The 23562-nt window shown below is 41.8% G+C and overlaps 1 protein-coding gene across 2 annotated transcripts in view; it reads left to right on the forward strand.

The window, feature by feature from the left end:
* LOC128303363 (guanine nucleotide exchange factor DBS) overlaps positions 1–21238 on the forward strand; it is a 28107-nt gene extending 6869 nt beyond the window's left edge. Inside the window, exons 1-10 of one of the 2 annotated variants that reach the window (XM_053040293.1) lie at positions 6095–9460; positions 9951–10070; positions 10149–10244; positions 18322–18507; positions 18574–18776; positions 18845–18959; positions 19023–19220; positions 19294–19499; positions 19591–20018; positions 20095–21238. In XM_053040293.1, coding sequence (XP_052896253.1) covers positions 6266–9460; positions 9951–10070; positions 10149–10244; positions 18322–18507; positions 18574–18776; positions 18845–18959; positions 19023–19220; positions 19294–19499; positions 19591–20018; positions 20095–20201 — 4854 coding nt within the window. In that variant the 5' untranslated portion in view covers positions 6095–6265 and the 3' untranslated portion in view covers positions 20202–21238. Of the gene's footprint in view, positions 1–6094; positions 9461–9950; positions 10071–10148; positions 10245–18321; positions 18508–18573; positions 18777–18844; positions 18960–19022; positions 19221–19293; positions 19500–19590; positions 20019–20094 lie in introns of those variants that run through there. The other variant, XM_053040294.1, reaches the window with a different exon arrangement.
* Positions 21239–23562: the final 2324 nt, after the last annotated feature.

Genomic DNA, 23562 nt, shown 5'->3' on the forward strand with positions numbered 1-23562 from the left:
TGTACGTTACAAGCTCGCTGATTGAATTGAAAAGATCGACGACCTGTATTTACATCGTTTTATCGTTAAACAGGTTATAGGAAGAGATTTCGTGGCAAATTTGTGATGAAGCTGAACAAAAGGAAGCGTTTTATTTATAATAACTTATTGGTTAAGCACTTTGCAAACTTCAAACATCTAAACTATTGTTTGGGAGTAATAGTTGAGGGCAGTTCACATAAATCTACTGATGTATGCATCATCTTTTTTGTATTACCCAATAAACTTGTTTGGTTGGTTATGTTGGTGATTGGTTAATAGACGGTCTTTGAGCAGTGGGAGCTCTTTCATCTCCATCTAATAAGCATATACTGTGCACGAACAATTCGCATATGGTTCGGCAACAAGATTGATTAAATACGAACAATAACGAGAATAAAAGTATGATTGCGCGTTTGCACTAGTAGATCGCGTAACATTGTTTTAAGTCTGAACTTTTAGACCCTTTTCTCAACAAAATGATGCGAACGTTGTGCGTTATTGTGGCAATACGTCGATTCGCATGAGATTGGCAATAAACACCCTCGGAGTAAAGTAAAGAGCTTTTCGATTTCAGCAGCTATTATTTCCACACTAAAAATAGAACTATCAAATTACATGATGTTTAATATTAGTAAACGTAGACAAACATAGTGGGAAATCAGTAGAAGATACTGTAAACTAATAACATGTCGTGGGTATATTAATCAAGATGAAAGGCTGAGTAATTGGCTGTGAGGTTCGTCGCTTATGCGTGGGTAACTTGTCAGATCATGACATTACCACCGTCTCATTGTTTAAAATTGTTGCACACAAAATTATGCCGCACCCATAAGCTTCGTTTGTTCAGTTCAAAGGCTCTACTTATTACTTTCAATACGGTTTTCTTGTGTTATTTTTCTTAACTAAATGGTGGCATATTGTACATATCAAAACAATATTTATTTATTAACGTAATTGGAACTCGAACATCGACTGACAGACTGTTGCCACACTAAATACAAATAAGCGGAATTCCGATGAACACACCCATGGATTTGATTTATTCGATTAATTGTTTTACTTCCTTTGCAAATGTTGTAAATGTTCAAAGTGAACGAGTGTCCTCACGTGTGTTGTTTACTTTTTGGTAGTTTTTGTTGGAAAAAACACCAAGCAAAAAAGCCTAAAAACATTAATAACAATACGAAACCTCGTCATAAATATTAATTTTTCAAGTTTTTCATTCTTGTTGGCTTGATGGTTGGCTTCGATACTGAATTATCGTATACAGATGATCGGACGCAGCAGCGTTCGAGCTGAAATGCCATCAGCTTTTGAGTGACACCATTTATTGTTCCCCAGGCAATGAGACAATGGCTCTGCTCGTAGGAAAAATCGAAAACATAATGCATTATTACACTCTTTCTCCAGTTGTTGGCTGCAGTAGTGCCACCTGCTCCGGGCGGAAAATACGGGAACGGATCTGTTGTCTTTTGCTATGATTTGGCCGTTATCTGTGTAGAGGGGGCTACTGAAAAGCACGTCGACCTTTCGTTGTGGTATGGTTGGGAAACAATGTCATCAGTTCGAAACAAACCGACACCACGAGACGTAACAAATGAAGTGAAAATGACGTGTACTGATGGCGCAAGGCGTCAAGCGTAGAAATAATGGCTACCTACTTTATAGAAGTTTGACTAATTCCCGTATTTGAAACACGTTCCCTTTGTTTCGCCGATAAATCCAGCTGCTACCAGGTTGGTTCAGTAAATTGACCATGCACTTTCCAGTCACTGTTTGAAAATCCTTACAACAGAGATTTTCACTCTCAATACATTGCTGCGCGTTGATTAACCTTACTACTGAAGGAATTCTTCACAATATTTGCAATAATGATAAAATTGAATTCAATGTCCTCAAATAAGCTTTGGCTGGGATTTTGTCTCAACCTTTGCATTACATAAAACAGATAGTTTAATGTTTATATAAAAAATCCTACTCTATCGGTCGATTTGCATTTACGTTTTCGTGTTTCCGGAGATCGTCGTACGAACGCCAGTAATGTAATGGTGCCGAAACTAAGCATTTTTGTCTCACTTAGCTCACTTAGCTTATTGCAGAGCGCTTAATGCTGGAGCTTGACCACAGTGGAAACAAAAACACCAACTATGAGGTGCGCAGAGAAATGCGGGTTAATTGAGGAAGTATGTTTTGCTTCGGCTACTCTACGGTTGTGCTGTGAGTTGCTGTAGTAGCGGTACTTTACTGGACAGTGTAGGTCAAGAGTAGTTTTCAACGGTAGCGACTGCAGCCCGATTTTGACAAATACTGAAAACAACAATCAGGGCAAGAAATCAATTGAATTCTTGTGTTATCCTTGTCAATATGAGGGTGAAAAACAATTACATTGTATCTTTAACGCGTTCTTTCGTATGTATTTAGCCGCTTTTCGAGTTCCCTTTACGTTTGTACTGTTTTTGGGACTCTGTGTAAAAATAAATACGCTAAGTATCCGTTTGTTTGACTCTCAAAGTTCATGAAAAAAGGTAATGTTGTGATTTACCATCAATGCAACAATACATTTCAAGAAGTCGAGATTCAATACGCCAGTATCTCGCTAGAGAAGTGCTAGTAGTAAAATGGAGGATATCATAATTGTTATAACTTTGCTTCAATAATTTTCATTAGAATTATATGAGTAATCAATGAAAACAAAATTTTTAATCCGTTACACGAGGTCAAAATCTCTATTCCGTGAACGGAACGGCGACGAAAACATCTCGTCGAAGCTTCACTCTCCAGTGCGTTCCATAACTGAGAGAGCTTGATCCGCGACGGCGACGAAAACATCTCGTCGAAGCTTCACTCTCCAGTGCGTTCCATAACTGAGAGAGCTTGATCCGCGATCGCGAGTGCGTGAACCAGCGCGCTTGCAACATTAAGAGAGCTTAATGAAAGGTTGTTCCAGGGTTTCTCTTGTGCGATCGTAAGCTACGAAGTTCGCATTCCGTGGTATGTTGCTTTCTTCAGTCGCAGTTCATACATCTACTGAGGCGCATACCGTAGTGGTTGAACGTGAATGTGGTACCGTCTCGATCGCATAGCTTCGTAGAGATTTTATTTCAGCAACTTAACATAGTTTCCCTATTTTGTGACATAGTATATAGTCACCGTGAGCGGAATACAATGTGACATGTTATTGTGATTCATGCAGAAGTTTACTAAACTACTAATCAGTGGATTTGTTTATGTGTTGTGGAACGCCATACTGCTGATTACTATGTGAGAATATGTGACAAAAGAAGATCGCGTTGGGTTCGTGTGTTTCTACTAGCTAACGTGTACTGTGATAAATTTGAAATACGATGATAGAGCAGGCATAAAAAGAGAGAAAAAAGCTCTAGATTAGCCTTGGTGTATGCATTGTTGGTAACAAATATTATGGAGTGTGTGCAATTTGGAAATATGCAATTGACCTTAAGCAATACAAATTAACTCAAACTTTCTCTGGTTTACTAAAATAATCTTTTACTGCTCAATTCTCATATTTGTGGAATAAGCTAGAGCTAAGGTTGTGTCTATTTTGTTGTTGAAGTAGTTAAATCTGCGAGTAACGGAATAATGAAAATGAATGAAATTGTTTAAAAATACAAAAAACCAGAAGGTACATGCACAAAAAAGAAATGTGTTAAAGTAATTTAAAAGTTAATTGTGTGAAATAATGTCGTTCGTGAAGTGTATAGAAAATACAAATGGAAGACGTTTAGAAAATACAAAAGATTTGTATGATGGTATATGTAGTGAATTTGAATCTTGTTAAAGGTTGTTGTGCTGTTTTATGTTTTTAGTGTTGTGTGTATGTCGAATTACGAAGTTACATAATGAAAACAAAAAAAATCCAAAATATTCAACAAGAATATAAAAATTGTCTTATCCAAAACCTTTATTCAAACTATTTGTTGAACTCCTTTATTCTGTGCATGACGAACCAGTGACTTTGAAAAATTGAACCAAAGTTGTAGCATTAATGTAAAGCTAGCGAGACGTAAACATTGCTGTATTCTCAAAAATCTCCCAGTAGGGACGGAAACATTTGTGATGTCAGGGCTCAGATAATAATCCAAATTTTGAAAGTAGTTGTATAACATGGCACTGTGCATTGATGGATGGTCTGTAGAGGCTGGCTAAAGGTCGTTCGGGCTGGTGAAATGACAAAGTGTCTCCATTCCAAAAATTATTACTTGACGAGGTGGCAGCGATCAACATTTAAACAAGTTGAAGCTGCTGAAACCTCTGCTGGAGATCAGCAAGACAATGTATTTGTTGTTGAGTTCGAATATTGCCCAGGGAAGCCGTTCAATAAAGCAAGACAAAGTATGGAAAGGGTTGTTAGTGTGTTTTTGTTGCTTTTTTACTTTTGCTTGGGATAATAGTTATGAATAAGCGCATGCCATTTGTTTTCAAGTGTTTGTTTTCTTCGTTTCTCCCAGAATTACGCCAAAGGAATGCTATTTTATAAAGAAAGAGGAAAGCATTACGGCGTGGGAGTATTTCAGATGACGTTTATTATATTGTTACGTTGATGGTGCCGTGCCATCCACAATGCGTTTCGTTGACTTTCATTGTTGAGGGCTTCAGCCCGATGATGGTTACGGCTGCTTTCATATTCGCAGATTTTCACTTTTCAGCAACGCAACATTTTCCATTTCAATTCTTCAGTTACACGTGACATTTTCACGATCATTCCAAATATCTCGGATGATTTGTTATGATTGTTCTATGTCAAGTGGCATAACTTTCATATCCAGAGAGCAAGCCATTGCAGTACGTTTGAAATATCCAACCATAGACTAATTAAAGCCAATGCTTCAGCTTATGCCTGTGAGATTTGAACCCGCTTATCATTTTAATGATTTCCGGGCGATTTGCCAAAAAATGTTTGCAATAACGCAAATTGTGCGTTGCATCAGCAATGTTCGATAGAGAGTTGTCGGTGCGGATAAGCAAAAAATTTAACCCGAAGACGTAAGCAAAGGCGTACAATGCGTGGCTTCCTTAAAAAATGCTTCTGCATCATATGTAAATTGTCCTCGAATAGAGAAAGAGTTTCATCTTCAATCACACCAACGATCATCATTGATCGCAAGATTTTTGGCTGTTGTTTCGCTAATGGAAAGATGATTGTTTTTACTTACATAACGAAACCCCGAAGCGACCGATCGGAGCGCCAAATGCAGACAAAGTTTCACGAAATTTGTATGCCGGGCTTATGCATAATCCGACCGCGCACACTGTATGTGCCGGCTGTGCGCATTGGCTCATCTTCTCTCCGTGCAATTTGCGCAGGTACTTTCTGTATTGAAATGAAAGAAAATCACAGCTTCAAGACACAAGAGTGGTTAATTGTGGTTTTCCTGGTCCAGCAATTTGTTATGCGGTACCTCTACTGCTGGTGCGGCTCGTTTCTCATATACACCCGGAGTAATCGATTGATGGATGAAAAAGTAAGAGATGTGAATACGGAAAATGGAGCTCATCTTCACCAGTAGAAAATTGGCTTTCGAAAATGTTCGGTGTTTCCTGGTCTCAAAAGAGCGAGAGAAAAAAAAGATCTCAACTACTTATACATTTCGTATGCTTTATTTTGGTTTTCCTTGCTCTCTACTCTAGCTAGCGAGCAAAGAAATGGTAATGAACAGAAATAATTTGATTTTTCTTTGTTAAGTTTTTTTCGTTAGAGTTATACCGTTTACAGAGCTAGTGGTGTAAATGAACTTGAAGTTTATTTAAAAATTTCTATTTAGATTTCGTTCAGGAATGAAACCTTTTTTTTGCAATGCTTTAACGTAATATAAAAAGTAATACTTGAACAACCAATCATTTTGTTTCTATTAATCTTTGGTTCATTTCGTTGTCACTGGTTCTAGGAAACCGTCACACAACAGCCCACATAAAAGTTGAAAGGTTAAGGTTCCACTGTATTTAAACCTGTGTAGTGAATTAAAGCAAAGGAATTCGATTTGTGTTATTGTAATATTTTGCAGGCGTTGTTAAGCGAGTGAAGTGATCTTTGTGCGAAATATGAAGCATTACTATCCGGCAAGTGCATCATCACCGTGAATGGTGGTACTGTTACCCAAAGTGAACTCCAAAATATGTAGCCATTATCGTTTGTGAAAGTACATCATCTACCGTGAAAGTGATACTGTTACATAAAAGTGAAGTGCATGATAGAGGCTTATCCGGAAGAAATGTGATTAAAATAATGATGCACCAACCATCCCGTGTTATACATCAATCTTCGGTTGCCCTAAGATCGGTGTCACAGCCAAATAGTCATCATGCGAGAAGCGGCACTACGGGAGTATCTTTGGCGAATCATGTTCCCGATCCGCACTCGAGTAAAGCATCCCAGCAATACACCAAGTTTCGGAATAATCGCAGTGCAAGCAGTAGCCGCGTGGTGGGAGGACTTCAAGCTCAAATTAGGGCCGAATCCAAAGTAGATTGTCTGCGAAAAAATGATCCTCGAGTATGCAAAAATGGACTGGAGAATGAATCCTTCGCGAATGATCGTATCCCCAAGATGAAGCTGCTGAAAGTGAACTACGTTAATTTAAAGAACGAGGAAACAGATAAGAAACCTGCTTCTGATGTTGATAGAAAAGAGTCTGTTGCATCATTCAACGGCAACCAAGCGAAACATGGCAAGGTATTGAAGGAAGATATTGAAAAGAAGAAAACAATATCCACCGCTACTGTTGTAGGTTGCAGTGAAAAGAGCCCTAGCACTAGTGGTAAGGTGGTTAATAACGCCACTAATAGCCTGGCGGACGCATCAGTTAGCTCTTTTGTCGGCAAAAAAGAGAAAAAGGAATGCAAACCATCTACATCCAGCAAGGAGCCGGAGGCTAAAGTTGGGGATCCTGGAAAATCCGGCAATTCTAAGTATCTCGTGTACAAGAAACATAATGGGTTTGGCGCAAACACACCCAGCTCAACGGAAAGTAGTACTGTAGGCGGTAAACTGCAGTACATTAATGACTCCGACATCAAAATCAAAGCATTGGCCAAGAAAAAGTATGGTTTGCTGTTCGAAAACAAGAAGAAAAGCAAACTAGAAACTGTGCAATACTACTTCGACAGCCGCGGATACGAACGATACGTGGACAATAAGCTGTACGGTGTAATTAATGAGAAAAAGAACCTGCAGGATGTCCAATCGGCTCAGTCCGGTTCTACACCACAGACCCAGAAGTTGACCGATGTTCAACACAAAAGGCTCAGCTGGGATGTTCGGCAGCATAATAGACCCAGCATGATGCGCGTCATTAATCAGTCACCGGCGGCTAAAAAGTGTGCCAACGTGCTAATGATGAACCAGCAAACGGCATCCAAGCCAATGTCCGCGGAAGCACCGGACACGTTTGGAGGTGGCGGCTTAAAACAGGAAAATTGTCGCATGTTCAAACTGCAAAAAAGCCATACCAGCACAAACCTGCTGACGCGCCATAAATCGATGAACGATATCCACCGCATCAATCAACTGTTCCTAGATTCGAGGGAAGATCCGGATCTTATGTCCAATTTTTCGTCGCCGAGTCGTCCGAGTCCTAAACACGGAAACAGTAGTGGTTGCGATCCTAGCTCGCCAAACAATGAAGTTGCAGTTCGTGATAGTACACCGGTACATCGTTTCGAGAAGCACCGAAAATCAGAACAGAGTAAATATCTGGTGCATAAACGACTCAGTGCGAGGTACAAAACTGAGAGCAATCTACCAAAATCGGTGGACGTTAGTACACCGGTTTCAGGTGACAATATAACCTCTTGCAGCTTATCGGGCGATGACACAATTAGCAAACGCATCCGCAAAATCATTGACGATCAGGATCGTATTGTATCGACGGAGACTCTCGATCAGCAACCAGATGAGCCACAGATCCATGAACAGAAACAGCCGCCCCAGAACCATTCCATGTATCAATCAAGTGCCGAAAATGTGTGTTCTAAGAAATATCGGCGTCTGTCCAAATCAAAATCTGCCGACAAGCTTATCGTCAATAGTAAACACACGGGAGAAATGGTGATGAAAAAGGAGAAAAATGGCAATACTTGTGGCTACAAAAACTGCAAATTTTCCAACTGTCCAATGTCTTCATCGTCATCGTCTTCATCCGCTTCCTCGACCACATCAGCAGGTTCTTGCAGTAATGACTGTAGCAAGAAAACTGTTTCTTCGGTGAAACCAACACCCATCGATAGCAGCACATCAGATCAGTTGGATATAATTTTATGCGGAAAGCGAACTTCGATTGTGATTAACGATAATGACGACATCATGGCGACCACCAAGGAAATGCCGGAATATAAAAACGAAAAGTTTGTCATGAACAATTTGCTGAACAATGGCATGTTGAGTGGAAAGGTGAATAATACACACAACAGCAAAGACGTAAATGATGAATCGGAAATTATAACATCGTCCACAATAAAGGAAATCGATTTGGAGAGCAACAGAATGATCATAGAAAAATGCATATCACATGTGCCACAAAATATCGGCATTGTATCGCGACAAAAGTTTTGGAACCAGCAAAATCAGCGTAACATTAAATTGAAAAACAATCCTCAAACGAAAGCTTACGATGATAAGATCAAAATCAACAACAAAATCAAGAACGAGGAAAACAACAGCATCAAAATCTTCATCAGTAGCAGTAATGGCAGCAATGGAAACAGCTGTGCCAGCTTCTCCGAACCAACCTCGCTTATCTCCACAGCAACATCCAATAGCAACAGATCTTCCTCGCGATCCTACTCTTCCAATTCTTCGTGGGGTTCTACTGGTAGTGAATCCGACAAGGACGATGGTTATTACGATCAAAGTGAACGGTCAATAAGTCCCGAAAAGCAACAACCTTCCTCGATCGTGTCGACAACCAGTACCGACAGCAGTAGCAGTAGCACAATCTGTAGTGAGTCAACCAACATTTCGAGCGTGACTTGTACTAAAAGTCTTCCTACAAGCAGCGGTGCAACGGTTACGCACAGTGGTAAAAATCGTTATACGTCCAAAACCAGCATTAGGCTCGGGTGTGATGGCTCGCTGTTTTTAAACAAAAGCTATCTCGATGAAGGCGAGGAACTTCCCGGTACCGTGACCAGTGATCTCGAAGGTGATGACAATGAAGACGGTATATGTGAACTGCAACAATCCCTCGGCACGAGCAATTCCTGCTGTTGCTGCCGGAAAAGGCATCAGAAGTTCGCTCATCGGACACAACCGTGTTTAGTCAGCTCCATAGACATTACAACCAACGGCAACCCAGAAACTCCGCTTTCGACGGATTGCGAAGGCTTTGGAATGTCTGCTCCAAAAATCAACGATGTTGCAAATGTACATAAGCATAAAAATGATCATTGCTCTTGTATGAAAAAAATAAATGCTCAAAATAAGGTAAGCTTGAGTCGGCAAGTAAATGCAAATGTTATTATTCGACGTATTGAACATATGTCAGAAACACAAAAAATCACTTTTTTGGCATGAATTATAACCATATTTAGCGGCACTGAAACATATTAGTCGACTTTCACATTAAACACCCTTAATGAATCAACGTAAAATAATTGTTCAAAATGAGAAATCCGCTATTACCCTGCAGTAATTACTCTTCTCACCGGCGATAGGTCCATTTAAACAATTGATTTTAAAGAAATGATTTGAACTGTCAGTATGTTTTTGAATTTTGTGTTTCATAAATGGTTATTTGAATTTGTTATGCCTTTACAAATAATGCGACTTCTCAAATAATATGAATAAATCTGGTTTTCACGTATTCAGTTATGCTTTAACCATGCCATCATCTGCCAATCTTTTGGGTATATCGACTGCCCTGTTTAAAAACTGTAAAATAACAAAAATTCTTTTGTATTACAATCGTTTACAGATTGAAAACTTTTCACCACGGCCACGATCGATCGAAGGTCCACTTGATTCGGGTATCTCGATTAGCAGCGATACGGCGATAACCAGTTCGGATAGTGATCTAAATCTTCAGAGCCAAACGGTAAATTACCTAAAAGTTCACTGCCATCAGTGAAGAAGCGAAATAACAGCATGCCAATATCATTCCACTTTATTGTAGGACTCGGACGAAAGAAAACTGAAACGAGGACATGTGTTAGCTGAGCTTCTGGAGACGGAACGTATCTACGTCGCTGAGATGGGATCTATTTTAAAGGTAAGTCACAAACATTGCGGTATGCACAAGACATACATTTAAAAGATTGTCTGTCGTTCAAGCTGCAAAACAAAGAGCGATGCTATTTACTGTATATGATCAAATCGGTAACCATATATGTAAATTGAAAGCACTTACGAAAAATAGAAAACTTTTTCTTCACTTTTTTCGTATATGTTATGGAAAATAACCTTAATTTGGTCGGTAGGTCGTTGATCATGTTGATCAACATGAGATACGTGGATGGACGCTGCGTTAATGCACATGCGGCTGTGTAGAAGCGCATAATGCGGAAATCAAGAAGCGATCAACAGCTAAATGGTGTCAGAGTACGTGCGTGGCGGTAGGATGGCGCCGTGTGGTGGCCAGGAGGGACGGCATGTATTGCTGAATGCGTGGAAATGAATCGCCAAGAGAAATTAACTTTTCAACTTTAGTCGTTCGCAAGAAACCAGAGCATCTTCATTTTATTTTCCTTTCTCCTTCCCTCTCTCCCGATCAGTTTTCTTTTTTGTTCTTCGTATTCCCATGCTCGTGATTTTCTTCCAAATTACCAGTCTGAGGTGCTGGTATATACACAACACGTTGTTGGAGAGCATAATAGGCCAAAAATGGCTTTCCGCCTTCGAGTGGTCAACGGTACAACTGTTTTCATGCGCTTCTTTTTCCTTTAAGTATATTTCGATCTTGGAAGCTTATATTTTGATGTGAATTTTATACTACATAGTGTACCGGGACCACAGATCAGGTGATTTACCGGGACGTTGTCGTTACCTGATAAATAGGGATTTGAAAGAATAAAGAAATTTCTTCCCTTATATATGCTTTGTGCGCGTCACATTGCATATCATATTAAATTGAGTTCTAAATTTAAACCCAACTCAATTTCTTTCATAAATTATAATTATTGCAAGAAAGTATTAAAAAAAACATTTTATAAACCAGCTGCCAAATGTTGACTAATCTGTTCTATTCACCTACTCTCGTTTATTTGAAAACGTTATATGAATCTTGGATCAAACAAGCTGTGTACTTACCAAATAGCTGATAAATTAATAACGAAACAAACATTTGGGGATCGAACAAACCGTGGTGCTGCTATCGAGCAGAGCCCTACAAACATATAAGTAATGGTCAAATGGTCTGTACTTTCGCCTATAAAAACCAGCAGATATAAGTTTTAAACATGTAACGGAAAAGCTAACAGAGAGTAGAACATGAGTGATTCATAGGATGAAAAGATTGAGCAGATATAGACGTAATACTGGTGCCTGAACCGCAATACATTTGTTGTGGTCTGCTGACTAGTTGTTCTATCCAACGGGGGTTTCTTTTTCGGTTTTGCTCAACGGACCCCATCATATGTGTGTATCAAGCAGTGGGTAACAAATTTCCGTTAGTTGTTTGTGTTGCAGATAGTGGCGAAGGTTTCACTCTTTCTTGCTGACCATTTCGCATAGCTAATCACATGAAACTTTCGGGTCTTGGTGAGTTAAGTTCGGTAAGATCTTCCCAACAGGGCGCAGGACAGTAAGAACTAGAAGGACTAGAGATAAAATAAAACTACTGTTATACCGAGTTACGACACACTTTTCGCTCATATATACACAAAATGTGTTTTACCTAACTGAAGTTTGTTTGTTAGATAAATAGCGCGTTGCAATTCTTCATTAATTAAAGAATAAAACAAAGCAAGGCTAATAAACCGTGAACATGAAACGAGTTGCTTCATTGTGTATTGTGCAGTTTAAAAGCATCAATATATCGCAACTCAACAACAGTTTACTCATTAACAACAAAGTTATTTACATAAATCGATCATTTACTTTGTTGTTATATGATCATTTGTTACGAGCTGTAAAAGTTCAATGCAAAACATACCGAAACAGATTTATGTGAACCGTGATTGGAATCACGAACGGTGGTGATTATTTGGGAACATTTTCTAATACACCGGAAGAAAAATGGCTTGCCGCGAGTGGCTTTTCTCCCGTTGCATTACTGTGCGCACAGGTAATGCAGACATTTCATGCGCATAAATGCATCTTTGAAGTCTTTTTTCGCTGCGCTTCCTCGTGAAGCAAAAGCAGCAAAGCGTGATGAAGTATACGATTAGGTGCTCGCGGTAAAGATTACACCGCCACAGCAAAAGGAAAAACAAAACCGATTCTTTGTATCGATACAGTGTGCTGAAGATTTACTCGGTCTCGTGGAACGATATGTAGTTGGTAGGATTGCGCCTATGATAAGACCTATCAGGCAACACCCAGTACGCTTGCGCTATTCGGAGCGTCTCACAGTTTCTCCTTTGCTAAAACATGCTTAAATAAAGCTACCATCCACATATTGGCATAATCATAAACGGGATGAGCATCCATGGAGCGGACGTGTGTATTACGGTGTTGCGTGTGTTTGAGCGGTTTGGATGAATCGGTCTCCAAAACGAGCGCAGTGTGCAGCCAGTGCACACACTTCATACAAGCCAACCACACCCTGGTCCTGGTGCTGCTGCTGCTGCTGCTGGTGTGAGGCTCCAAAATCATCCGCCATATCTATTGTTTTCAGTTTGTATCGATAGCTCACCGTGATTGGGGGTTTGTGGCTAAACTCTTCACCACTCTTCATAAACATCAATGTTTTTTGTGGGTGTGTGTGTGTGTGTGTATGTGCGCGATCTTTGTACAATTAATCGTGATCATTTGAAACTAAACCGTGATCATAAGAAACCAAGTTCATCAACAACATTGTGCAATTGCAAATATATTTATTGCAATATGTCCTTTATGCTAACAATTGTGCGATGCGTATAACAACTTGTGCGTCAATGTTTGATAGTTTGATAAGCAATGAAAACAGTGTGCGAATATGTGCTCAAGTTGTATAAAAGTATCGTGATAGTTTGGTTCATGGTACAAGAATTCATGACATTAAACTTGTTTGTGAAACTCCACAGTGCGTGACACTTTCCGCAAACGATAGAAAGTAAAATAATGAAAAATTTATACTTTTCTATTATATACGGAAAAAAATCGCATACATATGTGTAATGTGCTCCCGTTGTTGCTAATGTGGACCAAAATTCGTCGAAAGTTGTGTCTGGAAAATGGTTTTGAAAACGATGACGTTACTGTGGTGTACGCAAGTGGCTGGCGGGTAGCCAACAAGTGTGTTTTGAGGTGAAAAACATTATCTCATGTAAAATCATCGTGCTCACTCTCTGTGAGTTTGCCGTTTGTTATCTAGTAGAAAGTTCGATTTTGAGCCGTCAGTACTTTTGTGGGTCAAAACTGTGTTGTTGTCTGGTGGATTTGAATGGTTTCCATTTGAATTGAGTAACCGTTTTCGTACTGGTAAACATTTCGTTGGGCAAAAGTTTAACAATAGTTTAACAGTGTCATTAGCGATAATCTGCTCAGCTCGCACGACACTCTAATCCACGGAGCGAATGTTAAATATTTTATTTTTTAATTTCCCATTAGTACGTCAGTTGCTAGACTTGTCGGCCAGTCTGCTGTCTGCTGCTCTAAAAGAAATGCTATCCTCCGTACTCTGTTTCCCGTATCCCTCGCGAGCCTACGATCATACTACTACTGGCCATCAATCCACCCCATATCATTAGCAGCGCATTTAAGTTGTCGGTAAAGTTGTTCGCTAGAAAACTGTTCGCGCGGTTCGTGTGCAAGATGTGTGCAGCCTCTCGCTAAAAGTTGTAAACCTAATACACCCACACACACATACACCCCGTTGGAAAAGAAGAAAGTTTACAGTGGTACGCTTTATCGTAATTATTTGCACCTTAAATAATTGCTAAAAGTGGAATATAAAAACGTTTAAGTTGCGCTAAGCGCGGGTGGTTTATTGAGCGTGTTAAAAATGTACAACCTTTTAACATATCATGTTTTTGTTTTCGGGGTGCAGTTTTAGATGATAACGGAATTGGAAACGTATAATCCACAGTGAAAAGAAAAGCAAACACAACCGCCGCACAGACATAAATCAATCGGTATCGTTTTATGTGTGAGCTTTATAGTTTATGAACTGGAGTATTGTTTTACTGGCACGAAGAGCAATCGATACAAGTGAAGTTTATTAGGAATGACACAAAAAAGACGTTAAACATTTGTAGGCTTATTAAGAAAAATGAAAAACAAAAATTCATGTGGACATTAATCAGACATCAATGATATCAGAGTGCACAGAGTGACGCATAACTTTCAGGCCAGAAACGGCGGCGGTGCGTTAAGTATATTTACCATCTCTCTACGTACCGTAATCTTCCAAATCCCAAGTTCGAACGTGTCTAAGGATGAAGTTTGGCAACTACAACCTGACCAACATCGGAACAGCGGAACCATGTGACAAAAAACGAAGGCATCTCTCTCTCTTTCGGGCCGGAAAGGTAAAGAGCACTGCAAATTACATCGTCGGGAAGGTTCACAGACGCTTCGGGAGTGTTGCGAGCACAAGGATGCCATCACCCACCGTTCTGGAGGCCAAGTGTTTGAGTGGGGAAAGTGCAACAAACGAACCCCCGGTTCCTGCCACGAACAATCCGTCCAAGCATTGTGCTGTGCATGTGATCGCATCCGATCGATCGGAATCCTCCTCGACGCTTTCGTACCGGGCGTCGTTGTTTGGTGAGCAGGACGAAATGGTGTCGTTGGGTGTTGGGGAGCGAGAATTTACCATGCCACGGTTTTCTCCGCGAGATTTCCCAACGAGCTGGATCGGCAAGAACGATGGCACGCCGTTCGGTTTGCAGGGAAAATTAGCGCAGGGCATATTGGGCACGCGCCTAGAAGAATCTGCCTGCCAGCCGTTTGGAAGTCGAGCGCATCTGTTCCACAAAAACAAATCCATTACGGGCAAGCATGGCGTGTTACCATTTTCGCACGTTGAAGGTGCTCAACTACTGCCACACGCTTACCATTCGCTGAAGAGTTCTTCAACGCTGCGCAGAACTGCGCACACTTTCGGTGGGAGCTGTCCCGAGATACATGCCGCATCGGATACGATGCGGTCCCAAAAGAGCCACAAATCCCAACGGTCGTCCGCTGGAAGCCATGCGAACGGTGGCTGTCGGCTGGGCAAGAGTAAAATTGTCCAGCTGCTCGAACGAAACGAAAACGAAGAAAACGACGAAAACACCGAAATGGCCATTTTGCAGGAGTATTTCGATACCATGTCCTACACGGAAATCGTAAAGGATCGAGACTTCAGAAACTATCTCATGAAGAAGCGGTACCTCGATATTATGGAGTATATCTACAACAGTAGTGGAGCTTCGGAGAGTGGTCAGTTTTCGCGAGCAGCCTCTACCGTGGGCCCGGCCTCGTTGCCCGTCTCGAACAATGATTGCGACTCGGTGAAGAAGGAGAAGCTCATGGCAGAGTCTGTGTCGCCATCTACCGTGCCGCCGCTTCCTCCATTGCAGCGATACTATTCCTCCAACACCAACTCGCAAGTGTTCTGTCGCCGAAATAGTAGCTTCGAGCAGTATTATCAAAATGAAAGCCAAACGCTTCCACCGTTTCTGGATCCATTTGAGAAACTTATACCAAGGAACCGAACGCTTCTATCCACCAGCCGACAACAACGGGGAACAAACTGTGAAAGTTTGTCAGTTCCTCCTTACGCGACCCTGCTCAAAGACCGGAAACCGAAAGCACCTTCCCGCTGCCAAAGAACATACCGTCAGATTCGAGCATTTTGCGAAAAATCGCTTATGAAATACTCTCTAAACCGATCGCTAAACTCCACCACTATGACCCTCAAGCGTTGTAAGTCATCCAAGGATTTTTCGGAAAAGAAATACCGCCGCGTGATCGATGCTTTTGTGCATCAGCGTGGATTCTCCAGCGTCGATGAGTACACGCGCTATCATTATGGCGATTTTTTGCGCCAAAAAATAACTGCTTCCACGCGCAAGCGCAACAAGCGATCGTCAAAAGTGAAACCCAAATCGTTGAAGGTATCGTCGCCCCAAAGCCAGCAGCAGTTTCAGTACAATTCTTTACCGCCTCCTCCGTACTCGAGCGGTGACTATTACCATGCGCCTTCCACACCGGTTTCCTTTGAGTCCAAAACCACTCCACCGCTTGCTCGCAACATGGCGACAAATTTGCTGTTTGAAGTGGATGCCGAGCAGCTATCGCCGACCACTGCTACTTCGATGCCTAACGTGTGCGATCTCATCGGCGCGGACACATTCAAAACCTTCGACTACGTGAGTCGCTCCAAGACGCTGCAGCACTATCGCAAAAATGCTCCCTCGATTAGTTCGACCGCTTGTCGATTGAATGATCGGAGGCAAATTTTCCTTCCGGTCAACAGTGACGGCGAGGAAGATCCACACCATGGCAGTGCTGCCAGTCGCCCTTTGCTACCCTTTGGCAGAGAGATGCTGCTGGACGATGTAGTGGCAACGAGTGATCAAACCAATCGGCCGTACATATTCGACGACATCGGTGTGTACGAAACTATACGGTCCGGTAACAAAACGGAACAGGTTCGAGCGGAAATGAGGTGTAGGAAAGATTTTTTCATTAAAACGAGCTGTGACAATTATGATTATTGTAGCAAAATTCGACCACAAGCACGAAATCCCGCGAAAGATGAAGACAGTTCAAACGTGTATAGGTGTGGCGTCTTCCAAAAGCTAGTAAGTTCAATTAGCACGCTTAAGCAATCGGTAATCGAACGGTGATTTAAGGGATTTAAGGGAGGATTTTTATTACAAGCAACTTTAGTTGGTCATTTTTCTACCATATCTGTCCTAGTCATATAGCTGGGTCAAGAACTCCAAGGTTGTATAAGCACCAATAAGAAAGAGATCTTTTTGCTTCCAAGCATTCATTCAGTAGTAGACCAAAACGGCCGCGATGTAAAGGATTTCTTAATCAAGACGACAATTTCCGAAATATTTGTTTTCCATTGTTCGCTGATCGTCAGCGAGCTTTTGCTGGAATCGGAGTTCTTATCTCCTTAGCGAACGATGTAAAGCGCGCTTAGCTCGTTACCATCCAGTGTACGAATAGATCTCGTTCATCTGATGGGTAATTGGCTGCTATGGAGATGTAGCCGGCGTCGAATGACACTTTCGCATCACGATGTCCATCTTGTCCAGGTTACATAGCCGGTGGATCGAAGAGGTCCCTTTGCAACACGGGAAGCGCTTAGGTTCGTCGCTCTGGTCATTCTCCGTGAGAGAGGAGTTATTATAAATGCCATTTCGGTTATATCCGGCAGACGAGAAACGCTTCACTATTTCAAAATTTCTTTTGAAAGGGGTGGTGTTACCCCCCTATGTAGTAGTATGGACAAATAATCCGTGTAAAATTTTTCGCTGAACAAAACAATTGCCACAATGGATGGTGCATGGGTGGATTTATGATCGTATGATTTTTGGGTGGATCGTATGATCGATCACAGAAATCAGTCCAGAGTGTAATGCCTGCGTTATTTGGACAGATCTAAGGAAAAATGGCCACTTAAAAGGGAAAGAAAGAAGATACGATCAAATTTTTAAAAGGCAATCCTCCACTGGCGCCAAGCGAGATATGTTCAGTGTGGTGCTGATCGGTCCGGTAGCGTTGCTTTCTCTCTCCCCTTAACGTGCGATACATATAGAGGCGCGATTCAAGTAACTCCAGTTTTGAAGCACACGGTAGCTGTTGTGTGCCGATGCATGTGTCCGATTGAAGTGAGGGCTATATTTTGGGGTTCCCCCCGGAGGGCATCTTGCTGCTCTGCTGGCGTGTTCGAGTGTAATTATATGCTGAAAATGCATGTTTGTAGCAAGAGAAAGTTGACCGCTTTCGGGGTTCAAGCAAATCAAGCGTTGGCCGGCCAACGGAATCTGTTGAATCGGCAGTGGTGAATCAAGCAAGTTGGCGAGACCATTCGGTATGGCCGTTCAGAATTATGGGTTGCATACAGCAACATTGTGCCGGTTCATTGCCGAATGATGGAATGGTTAACGTTTGTTTTTTAGTTCCGAAATAGTAGAATAAAAAGTAGCAAATTCGTCTTGTGCACGTCTTATAACATGTGCCACTTATTGTTGTTCTATCTACAGGGCTACAAGGATGAAATGCTGTCCGAGGAAATGAGCTCACTTGTGCCGCCGGGTTTGCAGGGAAAATCGGACATACTGTTTGGAAACTTGCACGAGCTGTACACCTTCCACAATGATATTTTCCTGAAGGATTTGGAGAACTGCATTTCCACCACCGAGCTAGTCGCACTATGCTTCGTTCAGCGGGTAAGTTACGATTGGCGACAGTGTGTTTGGGCTGTTTATTAATTGTTGGACATTTTCTTATTGCAGCGCGACACCTTTTTCCGGCTGTATTCGTACTACTGTCAAAACATACCTCGTTCCGAGCGCCTGCGGGAAACGCTCGTCGACACGCATCTATTCCTGCAGGAATGCCAAAAGAAGCTCGGCCACAAACTTCCACTGGCCGCCTATTTGCTGAAACCGGTCCAAAGGATTACCAAGTATCAGTTGCTGCTAAAAGATTTGCTAAAGTAAGCAATATCCGTCGCGCGGAATATAAACGTTCAACGTACTGATGTGCCTCTGTTTCTGATTCCAGGTTCAGCGATACAGGCACATGTTCGCGAGAGCTCCAAAAAGCGTTAGATTGTATGTTGGTGGTGCTGAAGTGTGTTAACGATTCCATGCATCAAATAGCAATTACAGGCTTTCCGGTAGGTAAAACCAGCTGCCCTGGTCGAAGGCATTGCTTCCCTAACTCTTGTGCTCAATTTTAGGCTGATTTGTCGCAGCAGGGCGAACTCCTGATGCAGGATTCGTTCCAAGTGTGGACGGAAAGTAAGAAAGATTTGCGGCTCCGATTGAAGACACAGAATAGGCACATCTTCCTGTACCAGAAGGCGATGCTGTTTTGTAAGCAAGGTTCCAAAACGGGACACAACAAGAGCACGTACCAATTCAAACATTGGCTTCAGGTATGACCGTAGTTCGCTGAAGAATATAAATTTCCGCGCAGTTCTAACGCTACTCACATTCACGCCTTGGCAGATGTCGCAAATCGGCTTGACGGAATCGGTTCGCGGTGATTCACGACGGTTCGAGGTATGGTTGCAGGGACGCCAGGAGGTCCATACAATACAGGCTGGCACAATTGAGATTAAAAACAAATGGGTTGCCGAAATTAAGAAAGTTTTGCTAAACCAGCTGGAAGAGCTGAAGGGCGAAAAGATCAAACAGTATGGCTTAAACCACAAGTAAGTGTTTCTGTGCTGTCAGATTAGACTGCTCCTGCTGCATGAACTTTCGATTGGATGTTTACACAATTTAAAATTCTCATTTTTGAAGACCGCTACGGCACATGACATCGTGGGACGTTCCACAAGCCGTTCATGGTACCCCGAATCGAATCGTGAGCTGTGACCAGCAGACGCAGTTACAATCCAATGGATTGGCAGCCGCAGGTATGGTGGGACTTGCGCAGGATGTCGTTACGCGAATATCGAACTTGAACGACGATAGTCTGTTGAACGCGACCGGAATCTCGTCATCTTCATCAGAGCACGACAATCAGGAGAGCAATGCGTGGAGCTCCGATTACTCCAACAGCGAGGATGAATTCACCACGGTGGAAGACAGTGTCGTGCCGGGGCATAAGTTTGTGTCGCTGGCCGATTACTGCGCCATGGGTAATTCGGAAGTATCCATGAAGGAAGCGGAAGTGGTAGAACTGTTGAAGGTCGGTTGTGCAGGATGGTGGTTCGTGAAGGTTATCTGTAAGTATTCGATACGCTGGCACTGGAATGCACGACCAGAAAATGATACGTGTGTGCACTTTCTTTTTTTTAACAGCTACCGGTCTAGAAGGATGGGCACCGGCAGCATACCTGGAAGCAGTCAGTCGCAAAAATTCTCGCCTTCGGAATGCTCGTAGTCAGGACCGTCTGAACGAGCACTAGAAACTCAAAAAACAGCGTCTTTTCGCGTTCGTAACTGCAGTGTGCGTGCATGGTCGACGAAAGGAGAGATTATCAAATTGAGCCAAAGCAAAGAGAAATTGACTGCGCGTGAATGCGCCTCTGGGCACTTTATAGAATGTCAAGTATTTAGTTAGACAATACCTATCGCGTTGTCATGTGTTCTCTCCGGGCGAGCATTTGCGAACCGGGCATGACAAAAGTCTGATTTACGTACCTCGAATTCGAAATGTCGATTCTTTATAACGTTAATTAATAGATCATGATACTCTGCGTCCTCTCGAAGTTTTGGAAAAAAGTTAAATAATTAAAAAGATACTAACCTTTAGCAAAAGGTGCATAACCGTACGATGGACGATCTAGTACCAATCTTTTTCGACGCTTTTGCTATCATTTTTAAGTTATCATGCTGAATGTATCATCCATCGTGAAGGTAGTACATTAGAAAGTGCGTTTGGTGGCAAGTAAGCCGTCTAACTGGCTTATCAGTACTCCAATTTGCTCGAAATCGTGATAGTCGTACTATTTTACGTGGTCGTTACACTCTTTTGCTTGGAAATTATGAGTAAATGCTAGCGTTTACTAACCAACCCCATTTAATTTGCTGAATTATCGAATTTATAGTGAAACGTTCCGAGTTGTTGTATATTACATACCTAGCTTATAAACTACTGCTCAAACGCGCAATATGAACCTAATCAAAACACGTTTTTTACACACGATAAAAAAGAAACCCCCCGGTCCGGTTGCCGTTAATCGTGTACGTGGTTTTGAGTGAATGCTGCAATTAATATCATGTCATACACATATTTATCTCGGAAACACATAAACTATGCACTTACGGTATGCTGTGTTGTTTTTATGTGGCTTATATGTATAGCTTCGATCTGTGGGTAGCGTAGCGAAGGCGAACAGCAGACATTTATTTGTGCAAGCAGAACAGTTTAAGTTATAACATTGGACATCTTTGTAAAAGATATTATGGAACGAGTGCAAGTAAAATATAATAAAACCCGACATAAAAACATTTAAACAGAATTCATTGCTTGGAGTTTAATGTTATTTTGCATGGAAATGAGCTTCCTAAACATTGTCGCAACTGCCGTGCCCCGTAGCACACAACGGTAGCTGAAACAACAAATTCTCCGTAATCAAAATGGCATGGAAAGGAGCCGATTTCCGATTGCTGATACCAAGAGAGCATCCAAAACAAGAGGTAACATCAATTCCCCTCCAGCGTGCACACAGCTGATCCGCTCGCGCTTGTCATCATCGAGCGTGATGCGAAATTCCATACAAACAAGCCGTTTTCAGATTTGCACCACCAAGAGAGCATCCAAAACAGGAGGTAACATCAATTCCCCTCCTGCGTGCACACAGTTGATCCGCTCGCGCATGTCATCATCGAGCGTGATGCGAAATTCCATACAAACAAGCCGTTTTCAGATTTGCACCACCAAGAGAGCATCCAAAACAAGAGGTAACATTAATTCCCCTCCAGCGTGCACACAGCTGTTCCGCTCTCGCAGCATCACACATTTAACTTTCTCTTTTGTCAGGTGTGTCAAACACACTGATAGGTTGGAAATATTTTATTATTTTATTTATTCATTAAATTGCCAAACATTAGGAAGAATCACGGAGAACAGGTGGGTCGATGTTATGTTCTTTCGCGGAAAATACTTACTTGTATCAATTTATAGCTTAACGGCGCTCAGAAAACAAGCTTACAATGCTGTCATCATGTCTTAACTCATATGTTTTGAATTTCTTCAATTGAAGTTGATGTTCGATTTTGAACGATGATCATAGTTTGACACCTCTGACTCTAACGATAAGATAAGAGCAGTTTGCCTGGGAGGTACACAGCTCTCTTTCTCACTTTCGATCTACGGCTGGTGTTGTTAGCCCGAGTCAGTTCTGGTTTTACGATCGAAAGTAAAGATGGCTTCTCGAAGGCCTTCTCAAATACCACGAGCCGATATTGTTTTCCTGGCGTACAGCCCAGTTGCCGGGAAGGCCCCGTCGTTGACGCTGAATAGCATTTGTACGGTTAGTTAGTACGAGTTGTAGCGCTCATTGTGCTAGTTGTGTTGTGTGTTTGTTACCTTGTGACCCTCATTTATCAAATTGGGCAAGAACATTGTGATGTGAAAATCTGATGATGCAACGGGTTCGGATGATACCGAAGCAAAGCGTGCCCGGTATGTGACCGAATTGGAAGGAATTTCAGTGAATCCTAACCAATCCGCACCACCTGCAGCTTCGAAACATTGCCTATCGGTAGAAGGGGCTGCGAGCAGCAATTGCTAATACATCCATTATCCAAGAAGGCGATGAATAGCAGTTAATACTACTACTAACACCCGCACCACCAGCACGACAAGATGATGTTTGGTGATGGTGAACCGTGATGCAGTTCTAGTTCGATAAGTGTAGCGTTGTGCCAAGCAAGCCATGAAGTGGATTTTATTTGCTAATTTGGAATAATTTAACGTTCTTTATTGGGATCGAACACCGTGATTTGATCAACCCGTTGTCGAATAAGTTTAAAGAAGTATAACAGAAACAGAATAATACTACCACAGCCAAACAAAGATCGGTTCCAAAAGAGAACCATGTGTGATAGAAGATATACCGTTAGTAGTACGTACGTGCGTTCCATGTTCTGAGAGGATGGCGCAGTGCGTGTCGTAAGCTCATTGCATAAGAAACATCATTCAAGCAAACATACGTAGAAGAAAGAACCAATACCGTACTCAAACGATACATGGAATTGAATCTAGCATCGCTGTTGAATTCAGGGCCTGGTTTGGATGTTGAGGAAGTTCGCCGCGTGAGTGGTCCATGCCGAACGAAAAATTAAGATAAAGTGAAGCATCTCGTTTCTTAGAATGGTTAAGGTAGAATTGAAAGCGGAACCCTTTTGGTTGAGTACGAGATGTATCAATTATATACATCTATTTTTATATGGGCATACTGTTTTTTGCGTACCGCTCATTCACGAGCGATTTTAATTTTTGTACTACCAGTTGATGAAGACCAAACTTACCACAGTTTGCTTGTAGTTTTGTAGTTCCCTTTTCACACGCCGTCAAGCGTGAGGAAAACACATCCATCACCACCACCAACAATTTCAGGCCAATCCACCGGGTGGACACGTCTCGTATTGCATATCAAACCATTGAATGACCGGGCAACAAAACAACAAATAAAATACAAACGATCAGCTGTTATATTTTACGCGCGCTTTTCCGTTTAGAGTGCCGGCAATTACGGGAGCTTCTTCCAATTCTTCGTCTTATTTGTCTTCCACGAACGTTGTGCAATTCATGGTTTCTTG

The sequence above is a fragment of the Anopheles moucheti genome, chromosome 3, assembly GCF_943734755.1.
Source record: "Anopheles moucheti chromosome 3, idAnoMoucSN_F20_07, whole genome shotgun sequence".
NCBI lineage: Eukaryota > Metazoa > Arthropoda > Insecta > Diptera > Culicidae > Anopheles > Anopheles moucheti.